Here is a 15,000-nt window from a genome sequence, read left to right on the forward strand (position 1 = left end):
TTTGTGGATATCATGCAGAGAGAGCGCCTGTAAGACTGGCAGATGAGAAGGGAGAAAGATGAGCAAGTTGCTCTGGAAAATGAGAAGGATAATCAGTGTGTGCAGTTCAGTATCCTGTATATGATCGGGATATTAAAGTATTCGTGTTTGAGCATATAAATATTTTCCTGACTTCAAGTATCCCGGATAAGCCCTTATTCAGGATTTTGAGAAACCGGGATATGCTAGGTGGAGTTCTCTGAAAGAAATCGGGATATTGACAATGTATTGAACCTAATACATATGGGATATTGACAAATTGAAACACCTTATTCAGGTTACTGAGACTTCCCATAGAACGTTGTCGCTGGTATCTAGACTACACTCATTGGAAGAGAATTCTATAACGGCCAAAAATGTAGACCGGAATATAACACTCAGCATTCATGTAAGCGCCTTATCCCGAATTTGATCATAACCAGGATAAGCCTCATGTTCGGGATATTGATGAACAGCTTATAAACCTACTCAATGTGTATTGAAGGAGAAGGTGTGGTGGAAATTGTCTGGCCTGTTGCCTGGCAAATCAGACTACCACGAATGCATACTCAGTCACCGTACCATTAGCAAAGCCGTGGAACGCTCGTATTCAAACCGGTTCAAACCGTTCAAGTGTGTTTGATATCCCAGCACAGCGGCGTCATCACCTTGACTGATTGATTTTATTTGACAATCTCAGTTCTTCAATAAAAGCAAATGCATGATTTAGTTTTCAGTGAATCACGCCACATACTTAACTAAAATAAAAAACCTTGCTTTCCCTCCACAACGACTCGGTACACAGATTCAAGCAGAAAAAAACAGATACACACAAATGGAGTATTGAGATTGAAGGACAGATTTTGTGTCCTTTTGGATGACCTCCTGTGGACCAGTGTTGGACTAGACAGACCTGCCAGGCAAAAATACTTTCTGCCATTAGGTGGTTTTATCTAGTTTGCCAGACTGTCTGCACATTTATTTTGTAGAATGTATTGTAACAATCTGGAACAGCATATGACTTTCGTTAAGCACCACATAGACCAGATAGATGGAGGGCCAGCACCAACTTTCCTGTCACTTTTGAAGACCTCTTGCGTTCTATGGCATTGGTTTCCTCAAATTATTTTAATTACTTAATCTACTGTGGTGTGTTCCTTTCCTCTGTATTGCACAAGACACACACCCACACACGCACATGCAAGTGCTTACAATGACAACACAAAGTTCATCAGTCATTGACACACACACACACACACACACACACACACACACACACACACACACACACACACACACACACACACACACACACACACACACACACACACACACACACACACACACAGTCGTCCGCTCTCTTTCACCCTGCCTTTCAGTCTTTCCTCTCCCAATGAAACTGACAGACTGACTGTGTGACATACTGTGGAATCTCCTAGAGAGCATTGATTTCTCGTATGTGAGGCAGGGAAGCTTTTCCTTTCATTGGACTATAGATGTTGAGGCCCTGGGGATCCCTATTGAAAGAGGAACTGGGATGGACTGTGAGAGTGTGTGTTTGTTTGTTTGTTTGTCTGTTACAGTACACGGCACAGTGTCCTGCTGTGATTCTCTAATGTTATTGAGCCATTTGGATGAAGCCCATATAATACAGAATGTGCTTGGCCACTGTGTTGATGGAGCTTACGCCATTGGAAGGTGTGCATGCATGCGCGTGTGTGTATGTGTGCGCGCGCGCGCGTGCGTGCGTGCGTGCGTGCGTGCGTGCGTGCGTGCGTGCGTGCGTGCGTGTGTGTGTGTGTGTGTGTGGTGTCTTGGTAATGGTGGACTGGCCACATACGCGGTGAGCGTTGGAGGAAGTGGTAAGTGGTTGTTGGCCTCAGTTGGTCAGCTGCTCTGTGGGTGTTCTGATTGCCTCAGCTCAGCGGCCTCAAGAGGCAGTCCAGCCCAGCTCCACTCCTACTCCCCTCATCTCCACAGGGACTGCACACAGATGGAAAACACACACGCACGCACGCACTAACATACACACACAAACTTGTGCACACTCGAGCACACACACCGATCACACACACACACACACACACACACACACACACACACACACACACACACACACACACACACACACACACACACACACACACACACACACACACACACACACACACACACACACACACACACACACACACACACACACACCACATTCAGCACAGGTTGAGGGATTAAATTGCCATCTTTGATACTGTATTCAGAAAAAAGGCTTAAACACCACAGAGTTGGCTACCCACAAAGCTGTAAATAGGCTGGGCGTTTTTTCCCCTCCAAAATTGGTCACCAACTAGTTATTAAGATGTGCACATAGACTGTCAGGCTATCAAAGTATGCTTCTTCATCATTTATAGCATGATAAGTGCATGCACTATACAAAAGACTATACAAAAAGACAGAACAGGCACAAGGCATGTTAGCCTGACTTTCGCCAGACCCTCGTGTAAGTTATTTCCACTCAGCTTAGTGAGCTCACATAAGGGTCTGGAGGACCTTCAGATTGGCCCTGTTGCCAAACCGCCATGCAACTGAACCAATCAAGATGGGACGTAGTCAAAATTTAAATGTTGTGTACAAGCGAAAATAAGTGAAATGACACCGTTGTTTCAGCAACAATGGCCGTTTGCATGGACTCACTCATCTGCATTCTGTATTAGATATGTAACTTAGAACGTAAGAAGAATGTGAGTCTTTCATTATTTTATTATTATATTGTTTTATTCATCATCACGGAATCTCCTTGATAATTAGGAATACAAAGCGGATTCCAAAAAAGTTGGGACACTTTGTATTTTGTGAATAAAATCAAAATTGTGGCATTTTCAAAACATTCAATATGTTAATAAGGTAGAACATCATATACAGGTAACATATCAGTTGTTAAAGTCAAACAGAATTATTGTTTTGAGGTAATTATGTGGTCATTTAAAATTTCACCCTTCCAACAAATCCCAAAAAAGTTGGGACAGGGCCAATAAAATGTTTTTTTATATTGGATAAGACTAAACACAACACAAAGGATGAGACTGAACAGTTAAATACTTTGACTGATGGCATAATTTTATTCAAAAATTAAATATTTTGATGTGCGAGACATGATTTCAGCAGCTCAACTGATAGGCGTGTTCTTCAACTTGTTTACCTTTTTGTTATGCTTAATATGTGGCATATCCTGACTGCAAGAAAACAATTTTGTGACCCGTTTACTCTTATGATGGAACCACACTGTTGGAACATAGAAGAGATTGAAATTTGCCACCGTTATGGGGTAATATCTAAAGGCGGTGCTCCAACATAGCATGCCTTGGTAGCTATGTATGCTGTTTAAAGTCTGTATATATCATTCAACATTCATTTTAATGCTCTACATGAGCAAGAAGACCATAACCAAGGCACCTCTGTACCCCCTTACCATCATATATGCTCTCTTTCAGACTGACCACTAAATCAAGCTGAAGTATTCATTTTCTATATAACCTGGAGGGTGCATGACTCCAAGATTTTAAAAAAGGATGAAATATTTTCCATTCTGTAATCAGAGGACAGTTTCACATGTCTCCTAGGTCCATCTAGAATGAGCTTTTCCGCATGCAACACTGTTTAATGTCTGCATCATGTGCATTAATCAAGTGTTGTGTTTATGGTCATTTTTTCGAGAGCTGTCATTATTGGAGTGTCATAGTTTGCTTATTGACGACGAGTATGCCATGATCTCATAACTCATGTAATGATTACACAGAACTCTATATTATGGAAATAGGCCCTTTATGCCTGCAATTTGGATAATTCAATCTTTCTGTGTAATAGATAAGTAATTAGCCCCTCAAAATCTTCGCTTCTGAGTGCCACAGCCTCTCTGTGATGGTATTTTATTTGTGCATTCATGTTGGCAGTCAATATAGTTCCTTTTAAAATATTCTTCCTTGTGTTATTTTTAGAATTATCCAACTATTACAACATGTTTTGGCCCTGTCCCAACTTTTTTGAGATTTGTTGCATGGGTCAAATTTTTAATTATAACATAATTACCTCAAAACAATAATTCTGTTTGACTTTAACAACTGATATCTTGTCTGTACATAATGCTCTACCTTATTAACATATTGGATGTTTTGAAAATGCCTGATATTGTGTTTAATCTTAATATGTGTTTTCATTTATAAAAAACTTTTTTTTCCTTCTATAAGAGCAGTCACACCACAGGACACCATAAAATGAACCTAAGCATTGCGTGACAGAAACATTGCAATATGAAGACATATTAAGAGGTTAATAGTCACCTTAAGCTTCCACAGCACTCTCCAATAACTGAGGTACTGACTGGTTAGGAGCCAGTCTTTAAGACCCTTGTAGTTGGCCTTGCAGCTGCCCGTTCACAAACATTGACATACATGTCACCCCACAGGACGCAATTTGTGTTACGAAATTGAACTTGTAGTTAATATTACTGTCTTGAGTTTTTTTTTCACATTCACATATCTTAATATAAAGTTACTATTTATGCAATCATGCCAAATGCTTCATACATTATTCAAAATGTTGTTGGTTAATTTATATATTATATTCCAGGTTTCATTAATGTTACAGTCACACCGCAGGATATTTGACATATAAACCTTTACATAAATCTTAACAAAAAATTTTCTTCTCATCTAAGACTAATATGAAACATAATGTATCACATCTTCTTTCATTGACATTTGTTTTTTAAAGCAAAAATAACAGTTTTGTAGGTTTTTAACCATTGTTACAAAAAAAACAAGGCGTCACGTCTCCTACCCAGTAGCATCCGTCGTTAACTTTCGTTAGTGGTCACAGCAAAATGGATTTGAGTGGAAGTAGCAGGTGGCAGCAGTCTGGCAAGCTGATTAGGTCTTTGCCGTATATTTTGAGAGCTCAACTACAGTTGCTCAACTAACTTTATTCCAGTTGTCACCAGATAATTCTGATGATTGTCTCACTGACTAGCTTTTGTGAGGGGTAAACTACATGTTGCATCAGTCCTCCAATCCCACAGACAAGCACATGCATAGATACTGTACGCACTCTGTCTGCACATACACACACACACACACACACACACACACACACACACACACACACACACACACACACACACACACACACACACACACACACACACACACACACACACACACACACACACACATCCCTTCCTATCTGAGTGGGGTCTGTTGAGGTCTCTGGCTGCTATGAAAAACATATGTTCTGTCTCAGCTGTGTGTAGTGTGTGTGTGTGTGCGCGCGTTGCGTGTGTGTGTGTGTGTGCGCGCGTTGCATGTGTGTGTGTGTGTGTGTGTGCATGAGTGTGTGAGCGATGGACCACAAACAAAGAGTGAACAGGCCAGCAGTCCCATTGTCTGCCACAGTCACAGACAGAGGCCTTTGTGTAGCAAACAAGAGGCGAGTCATTGCCACACACACACACACACACACACACACACACACACACACACACACACACACACACACACACACACACACACAGAAAGCCTTGATTGCAGCTTGTAAAGCTGTAAACATTGTGGAGATTTTGCATTGTTAAAGTGGTGCCTGTTGCTGGTTTAAATAGATCTGCATAGCTGGTGTAGTGAAGGAGCTCTGTGATGTATACGGCCTGTGCCACAGTGGAGAGAGAGACACTGGAGACGAGACTCATGACCATTCTGTTGTACACTCTGCTGCAGAAATGTTGGTCCTGCTCCACTAACCTCTGTCTCTATTTGGCCAACATTGCCTGTGTGTGTGTGTGTGTGTTTGTGTGTGTGTGTGCTGGTGCGCATACGTATGTGTCTGTTTTGTGCGTATGTGTCTTGTCCCATCCCCCAGCACACACACGCGGAAAGATCAGCAGGGTCAGAATCAGAGAGGGGGTTACTGAGTTCAGTTGTTTTTTGTCTTGTTTGGAAGTCCTGCACCTTTCCGAGTAGTGTTTTAGTTCTGGCTCATGCAGAATTGTAAGTGCACTTCAGAGCAGTGCATTTCACACAGGGTCGTCTAGCTCTTCCTGCCCTGTATTGAGAAGCGTGGAGGTGTGGATTGAAAGCTGAAGTTTGAAATGATCTTCAGCCGTTTTGCGAAGTATGCCGTCAGCATGACCATACAACTGCTTATAACTACTACTAAAGCCCACAAAGTTTTAACGCACGCACACACACACACACACACACACACACACACACACACACGCATGCACATGCACACACATGCACACAAGCATACACATGGGCTACATGCCCACAGTGTGACACATGCAAGCGACTCTATGAAGGATGCTTTGACAGGCCAGATACTGGAGTGGTTAGTCAGGCAGCAGAGCAGACAGTCCCATGCAGAGCGCTCCCCAAAGGCAGGGGCCTGCACGGCCTGATGACATGAGATGAGGTGAGATGAGATGAGATGAGTGTTGGATCACATTAGGCACTCTCTGGCAATTGAACCCATGACCTCACTTACTGTCTGTTACAACAGGAACAACCTCCGGGAAATTAAATTCACTTGAGACAACCGCCGACTTCACACACGTGTGCACAGATCGCATACCAGTTGCTTGCTACTATTGTAAAGAATTCATTACACAGTTGATTTTTCGTGAGCTGAGCGCTGTTCTTTACAGGCATTTAAAGCTGTCGTCTGTATGTTTACCTGTTGACATACGTGCACGTAAAGCCTCGATTTTTAGATTTTGGAAGTTGCACATGAATTGCCAGAGCAACCTGTTTTCTGTTTACTGTTTGTACCTAGATGTGATGTAATCAGGCTGCGCTTGCATTATTGGAGCGAAATCGGCAATGCACCGCACATTTGTAAAGAAACTAGCCAGGTGTTTTTTTCCAAAATAAGAAAATGGATGCTCACGATAACGTCAGATATTAAGTGGGCGCCACAGAAACGGGCATTCCTGATTCCTCACTCCAGTCGGTACGTTTGATTTCTTGTGACCACAACAAACATCTCCTATGTTTCTGGAACAGCCTCTTCCCTCTCGGAATAGCTTAACAAGCGTACTTTTCCGGATCTCTCTCTCTCTTTTTTTTTTTTACAATGTACACGCTTAACGACGACAGGACTTCTCTCTTAAGGGTCTGCACAGTGTGTGCGCGTGTGCGTGTGTTTGAGAACGCGCAGTCAGTGATGACGTGACTTCTAAACGCGTCAATTTCATACTACTATCGTACTTTCAGAATTCCATGACGCTTCAAGGTAATATGATTAAAAACAAGTTGCAGACCTCCACTTTAAGGGTATGACCAATAAGTGATATCTTTTCTCTTTCTTTCTTTTGCTCTGGCTCGCTCTCCCTCTTTGACTTTCGCTCTCTCTCTCCCTCGCTCGCTCTCTCTCTCTCTCTCTCTCTCTCTCTCTCTCTCTCTCTCTCTCTCTCTCTCTCTCTCTCTCTCTCTCTCTCTCCCTCCCCCCCAGGTCTCTGGATGGCCGTCTGCAGGTGTCCCACAGGAAGGGCCTCCCCCATGTCATCTACTGCCGGCTGTGGCGCTGGCCCGACCTGCAGTCGCACCACGAGCTGCGTGCCATCGAGCTGTGCGAGTACGCCTTCCACACCAAGAAGGACGAGGTGTGCGTCAACCCCTACCACTACCAGCGCGTGGAGACACCAGGTACAGTGAGCACCACCTGTTTCAGGGAACTCAAACGGTTATGGAACGCCACCTCTAGGCCAGGGACCTCAATGCAGGCCTGAGATCATTTCCAGTGTCTCCCCCATCTCTCTCTCCCACTCGCTTCCTGCCACACCTTCTCACACCATCCTACCACATAAGGATATAAAAAACACCCTCGGCCAGTTATGTTCTCAGGTGTGCCTTACCTCTGTCTAAGCCGACGCAGTGAAGTGGTGTCAAAGCTGAAGTAGGAGGAATTCAGGAAGTCGTCTTAATATCTCCCCAATGTGAACACAAACATCAGACTTTTATTTTGTGCTCACTTTTCTTTTCTGCCAGCGTTTTGACTTTTGATGCATATACGTAAATTGTATTTAGTATAGATAGTCAGCGTTGATGAAAACTGGCTGTGGATACATTAGCAATATTAGAGCTTCAGTTTGACGTGGTACATTGCAGTGGTAGTAATGGTTGGTTGGCTGTAGCTACAATGTCAGTTGTTACAGACTTCAGATTGCGTCTGTCAGATGATGCGCATGCCCACATGTTTTTATATAGGCCACTGAGACTGTTCCTCTTAGGTGTGTGCGTTTGTGTATGAGCGATAGACAAATATTGCACCAAAAATAGACGAAAAATCAATGGCGTCTGGTTGACTCAGTAAGTGATTAGGTTTGCCTTCGGTTTATTGTTTTACACCATGCGTGTGCTGTAAATGGGCCCGTGTATGTCATGTCTGTGTATGTGCGTGTGAGGGAGAGTGAGGGTGACGGAGATGGTAAAATCAATGACCTCACCTTGTCTGACTAAGTGATTAGATTAAGAGTGCCTGCAGTTTATTGCCTGCATGCAGTCTGTGTGTGTGTGTGTGTGTGTGTGTGTGTGTGTGTGTCTGTGTCGGTGTCTTCTTTTTTAAATTAATTAATAGAAGTCTGGCTTTAAAAGCGTCACAGGAACGCCTTGATGTTAACTGACTCTACCTCTAATCCAATATTGTAAAATACAGCAAATAGGCTCTAGCTCTTTATGTAGATTGTGCACTAGCTTGCTGTTCAGAGGAAGTGTCTTCCAATGTCTTCTGTTAGGAGTCTTCTACCTAAGCTGTCTGTTTGAATGTTTGAAGTGTGTGTGTGTGTGTGTGTGTGTGTGCGCGTGTGCGTGTGCGTGTGCGTGCGTGCATGCGTGCGAAAGCATGCCAACATTTTTCTGTTTATTACAGAAATGAAGAGTGAAACTGTAATTTCAGGAACAGAAATTTGTGTGTATGAGCCAGATTGTGAGTTCTCACACACTTATTCGGTGTAAAAACAATAACCGCAGAGATACACCAGCGGCGACGCGATTCAAGCGACTGTAGCAGCAAGCGATACGAGCGATTGAGGAGACAAGAGTATGTCCGTACAGGCAGAAGGCAAAGCATTCAAGCATTCCTATTGGCTGTGGTCACTGACCTCTATACAGTCATTGGCTGTCGCGGCTTGTCGCCGAACCGCGTCATAGAAAGTTGAAAAGATTTCAACTTCAAATTGTCGCTCTAGTCTCCAGAATCGCTTTTGTCTCCTGACTCAATACAAAGTCTCGCTCAGATCGCCGCTGGTGTATCTCTGCGGTTAAACTCATTGAGGTGTCGTTCAAAGAGTTGAGAATCAATCACTTACCCCCACTCCAACAGGTGGACAGACAGTAGAACAATGCAGTATATATGCCAACAGATTTAGAACAAAATGTACATAAACCAGTCCCTCCAGGATTTTGCACTGGGATTTTGTGATTTTTGCGGTCAAAATGCCTGATTTTGTGGCGGCATTTTCTCATTTTTTGCAAAGATTTTGCGGTATTTTCTCATTTTTTGCAAAGATTTTGCATCCCTTTCTGGGTTATTTTGGTAACTGAAAACCACAATCAGTCTAAGCAGGCTTAAGACAAAAGAGAGAGAGATTCAGAAACACACTTCCTATATAATAGAATAATAAAATATTGTCAAAAGCTGTCAGAGCGTCTTATTAGCCAGTGCGTCCAATGTGTAAAAAAAAAATCATGGCCGCGACATAAATCTCTGTCGATATTTTAGAACGACTTCGGGGGAAAACGGGACAGCGCGTTATGAAAAAATACTTGTGGGTAGGCTATAGCCTACCATTAGGCCTAATGAAGAGCGTCGCGGGGTACAGTAGCTAGGCTGTATGCACGCGTTACAATGCCACCTGTTGGAAGATGCGTCTCTCTCTCTCCCTCTCTCTCTCTCTCTCTCTCTCTCTCTCTCTCTCTCTCTCTCTCTCTCTCGCTCGTATTGCAAGCTGTTGCATATTATTTGCTTGATGCAAAGTTGTGATGGCATACACGCTCTCGTTGACATGGTTGTGTCTGTGCATGGTTGCATGGATTCGCAAGACTTTATTGCAATAACACAGTGAAAGCGTGGAAGGGCCGTTCACTTCCTATCTCCGTGTCCTTGACTGAAACAAGTTGCAGAACTCCACACTTCCGAATCCTTTGCGATCGGCACTACAGTGATTGTTATCAGAAGGCTTGTGCCTACGCATAGACATAGACCCTTAAATTACAAACATTAGCGAACATTGAAAAAATATCAGACAACGACCGTCGGGTAGCATGCTCATGAAAGCGACAGGGGAGAGTGGAGAAGTTCCGCAAAAATGTTGTTCCGCAAAAAAGATGTTTGCTACTGTGCGACAGTACCGCCTCTATTTCATGACACTTCTTCGTCGTGGATAAATGGTCAACAATACTTTTTCCACCCAGGATTGCACTGAAAAGTAGGCTACTGCTGTTAAAAAAAAAGGTCATGAGTGTGCAGCACCGACGCCTGCGTGTATGTGTGAGGGAGGGGAGGAGAGACGCGGAACAGCTGAGATGAGGGTCGCGACTTCCGAAATAGCAGGCAATTCTTTTTCAATGTTTCAGTGACATATTAACAAAAATGCTTCGTATTGGTTTTCGTCTCCGGTGGTATTGTAGTCATATTTTTTTTTTTTGACGAAAATATAAATCAATAAACTCCACAGAATGTTGAAATTTTGCGGGAAAAATGCGGCTTTACAGGAATTACGCGGCATCGCGAAATTATGCGGAATATCATTGAATTTGCATGAATCCACGCGATCGCTGAATCGCGAAAAACTGGAGGGACTGATCAACAGAAGCAGAAACAGCCTGGAGAAATGTGTTTCTGATGCCTTTTCACACTGGGTATTATATGTTTGAACGTGTGCGTGTGTGCGTTTGTGTGCGTGTGTGTGTAGTGCTGCCTCCCGTGCTGGTGCCGCGCTACTCTGAGATCCCCACGGAGTTCCCTCCCCTGGACGACTACAGCCACTCCATCCCCGAGAACACCAACTTCCCCGCCGGCATCGAGCCACAGAGCAACTACATCCCTGGTGAGCGTACACACACACACACACACACACACAAATACTGGGCATGTGTGCGTGTGTGTAGAAACACACGCACACACACACACACACACACACACACACACACACACACACACACACACACACACACACACACACACACACACACACACACACACACACACACACACACACACACACACATCTAGGCTCCAGCCGTCAGTCTTGTGCTTCCCAGGCCCATTGACCTCCACTGGTCATGAGGCTTTAGCTCATTTCCACTGTCTGCTCTGATCTTTAGTCAGCTCCTAACTCACTTAGTGCAAGTGTGTGTGTGTGTGTGTGTGTGTGTGTGTGTGTGTGTGTGTGTGTGTGTGTGTGTGTGTGTGTGTGTGTGTGTGTGTGTGTGTGTGTGTGTGTTTCTATTGTATTTGTGTGTGTGTGTGTGTTTGTGTTTGTGTGTGTGTGTGTGTGTGTGTGTGTGTGTGTGTGTGTGTGTGTGTGTGTGTGTGTGTGTGTGTGTGTGTGTGTGTGTGTGTGTGTGTGTGTGTGTGTGTGTGTGTGTGTGTGTGTGATTCTATTGTATTCATGTGTGTGAGTGTGTGTGTGATGGCCAGAGACCAGGGCTGGTGACCAGTGTGTGACTGACTGTAGTAAAAGGTCATGACCCCTCAGATCAATGAACATGAATGTGGTTAGCAGCAACAACGATGGCCTTGTGCTCTCTGCATCTCTCTCTTTGGGGACAAAGTGCTGTTGTCCGAGTCAGTTAGAGGACGGGAAATAAGAGAGATCCAAGACCGTGAGAGGGAGAGAGAGAGAGGTGTTGGAGAGAGAGAGAGAGAGGAGCGGAAGGATGAGAGTTGGCAGGATGAGGGTTGAAAAGAGGGTTCAGTTTTGGCTGTGTCAGACTTGGGAGGGCTGTATGGGGCAAGGGGACTACGAAGGAAATGAGATAAGCAGAGTGAAAGACAGGAGAGGGTAGGGAGTGGTAGACAGGGAAATAGGAGAGCAAAAGATCCAGCAAGACCTTTCAGATAAAAACACTTTACTTTGACCTTGAAACATGAATGTCGGAATGAATGTCGCCAAGGTCAAACCATTGGATGTTGCTCATTCACGTGACATGTGAAAAAGCATGCTAAACCTATATTATAGGCAGCCGTGGCTTCATGGAGGTGGTCTTAAGATCAGAAGGTTGTATTGTATTTATTCGCTTCTATTCATGCTGAATTCATATGTACTGTATGTGGCAGTGCACACAACACACGTGTGAATGAGGTGTGTAATTATCACAAGAGGTGTGGGTGTGCTCAGACTGCCATACCAGCAAACAAGCCTAGGAAAAGGCCATGTTTGGTACCCTCCACACCTAGCTTTGACGTCTGAGTCGGGTCAATTCTCTTTGCTTGTTTCGCTCTAGGGTGCTAAATTTTGAATGTGTGTGTTTTTGTTTTTCAGAAACGCCACCTCCCGGGTACCTGAGCGAGGATGGAGAAACCAGCGACCACCAGATGAACCACAGCATGGACACAGGTCAGAGGGCAAAGGTCACTCAGACACATGTTGATCTGTTAAAACAGGACCCCTGTTTTAACCTATTTTAGTCTGATGATTTGTATGTGTTGTTAACCCTTTGATGAATTAACACATTCTAATGCAAGATTAGGGTCTTGGGGTTTAAATGCAACTTATTTGATGTTTTTATGTCCATCAGAGTCTAAGATATTTAGGTTTTTATTGGCTGAGGGCAACTTTCCCAACAAGGCCTTAGGCAATCAGCAGGCATTTTTTGCAGGTGCTTCAGGCATCAATGGGTTCAGGCAGATGTTAATCTGTTAACACATTCAATACCAGCCGTTTTTTGGAATTTAGCTGTAGACTCCCAGCCAATTTCATCATTTTTTGTCATTTTTTCAACAGCCACCGAATATTTTGTCTTCAACCCACAGACACATGTCAGGGTTTGTTCGAAAGCCAAAAACTCAGCTGTCTGTATATTTTTACGGTTTGTTTCTAGCTTATTCCATTCTGAAGTTATTCCACTTTAAGCGAGCACTGGTTTAGGTAAAAATAGCGTTTTTCAACATTCGAACTGAGATAAAGCCTTTTTTGTCACGGGTGCGCTCTGACTCTCCGAGTTTAAATTGCGGGTCTAAATGCATTTTCACGCCCGAAGAACAACTCCAGTAGCTTCCAAGTAAACTATTTTGATGCAAAAATCACCTGGTCAGGCTATTGTTCAGAGCCACATCATCTGAAATGCTAGCTAGCTAATGTCACTTGACTGGCAGTTTTCGTTCTGTAGATAAAAGTAGACGTGCCAAAGTACTCACCCAAAATTAGGTTACTTCCTTCTGTGTTGCATGCTGTTTTTCATTACAACCTTCCATTTTACACCTATCTTGATGGCAGCAAAACTCCTTATCCTTCCATCATATGTTTAGGAACAGGCTAGCTAGCAAGGGCTGTGCTGACAGGACATGTTTTGTTTTGATGCTCTAGGAAGTAGACGTGACGTGACGTGATCAGGAAGTGGTTTGATTCGCTATAATAAAACTCAAATACTGTGTGTAATAAAATGCACAGATGATGAAATATCCAGATCCTGACTTTGTAGGAGTTTTGACTTTGTAGGTGTTTTCATGATCTATGTCAGTTCTGTTCATCACATTATTACGAAAATCACACAGAATGTGCATTAGAATGTGTAGATTCAGAATCCAATAAAAAAACCCTGTAAAAACACAATTTTACGGTTTGGGAGCCAACGCATGGGAGGCAAAACGTATTTTTACGTGACTTGGTAGTGAATGTGTTAAGACATGACACCTGTTATACTTTTTGAATTTCCTTGTGGGGACAATAAAGGCTATCTATTCATCTATAAAACCCTAACCTAGTTCAAGATCCCTGAAGTAGATATCGAAAAATATATTTTTAAAGAATTTTGTGTTGCCAGATTGCCAATGACCAAGTTGTAATGTATTACTAAAAGCACTATGTAATGTTGTAGTAGTGTAGTTTTGTTTGCTGATATGGTTGTAAAGCGTTTTCCACTGCTGGACCGGTGCATGTAGTGAAACCTCTGCCATTGAATTGTCCGGATGTCATTGTGTGTAACCTCCTTATTCTATTCCTGCACAGGCTCGCCCAATCTTTCGCCCAATCCAGTTTCACCAGCCAACAGCAACCTAGGTAAGGATGTACCCCAGTTGGGATCCCCACTTAATAACTCACCACACACACACACACACACACACACACACACACACACACACACACACACACACACACACACACACACACACACACACACACACACACACACACACACACACACACACACACACACACACACAAAAGAGAGTGTGTGTGTGTGTGTGTGTGTGTGAATCGATTGTGGGAGAAATGTGTGTAGAAGTGTGTGCACATGTGTTAGTGGGTGTGTTGTGTTGGCTCAATTGAATTGAAGTCCCAATATTTAGGAAATGGTGAGAAAGTGTCATGTCATAATAACCCTGACTAATGTTTGGGTAGTTTGTTTGTTTTGTGTGTGAGAGCAGTGTGTCAGTCACTTTAAACAGCAGAGGAATGATTAGGGAGACAAAGCCTAGGAGAGCGGGAGATTTGAGAATTTATGTTGTGCACGTGTGTCGATACTATTCTGATGGCAAAAGGAAAAAAAAGATAAGGAAAACGACAGGGCGGGATGAATCTCTCTCACTCTCTTTCTCCACATCCCTGTAACCCCAGTGTGCCCTGTGACAGGGGGGGTTGGGTATTTCCTGTGACATCCCCTCTGACTCACCTGCTTTGTCTGCAGGGAGCAGCCCGCTTACCCCACACGCACGCGCACAGACACACGCGCACACACACTGACACACACAGACACACACACAGTGTCATGTCCT

At 43.6% G+C, this 15,000-nt stretch overlaps 1 protein-coding gene across 1 annotated transcript in view; it reads left to right on the plus strand.

The window, feature by feature from the left end:
- The window catches only part of LOC134447202 (mothers against decapentaplegic homolog 3), a 33,177-nt gene that overhangs the window by 8,294 nt on the left and 9,883 nt on the right, over window positions 1-15,000 (plus strand). Inside the window, exons 2-5 of the mRNA XM_063196558.1 lie at window positions 7,516-7,709; window positions 10,976-11,110; window positions 12,548-12,622; window positions 14,234-14,284. Coding sequence (XP_063052628.1) covers window positions 7,516-7,709; window positions 10,976-11,110; window positions 12,548-12,622; window positions 14,234-14,284 — 455 coding nt within the window. The remainder of the gene's footprint in view (window positions 1-7,515; window positions 7,710-10,975; window positions 11,111-12,547; window positions 12,623-14,233; window positions 14,285-15,000) is intronic.

This window comes from Engraulis encrasicolus, chromosome 4 (genome assembly GCF_034702125.1).
Source record: "Engraulis encrasicolus isolate BLACKSEA-1 chromosome 4, IST_EnEncr_1.0, whole genome shotgun sequence".
In the NCBI taxonomy this organism is placed as follows: Eukaryota; Metazoa; Chordata; class Actinopteri; order Clupeiformes; family Engraulidae; genus Engraulis; species Engraulis encrasicolus.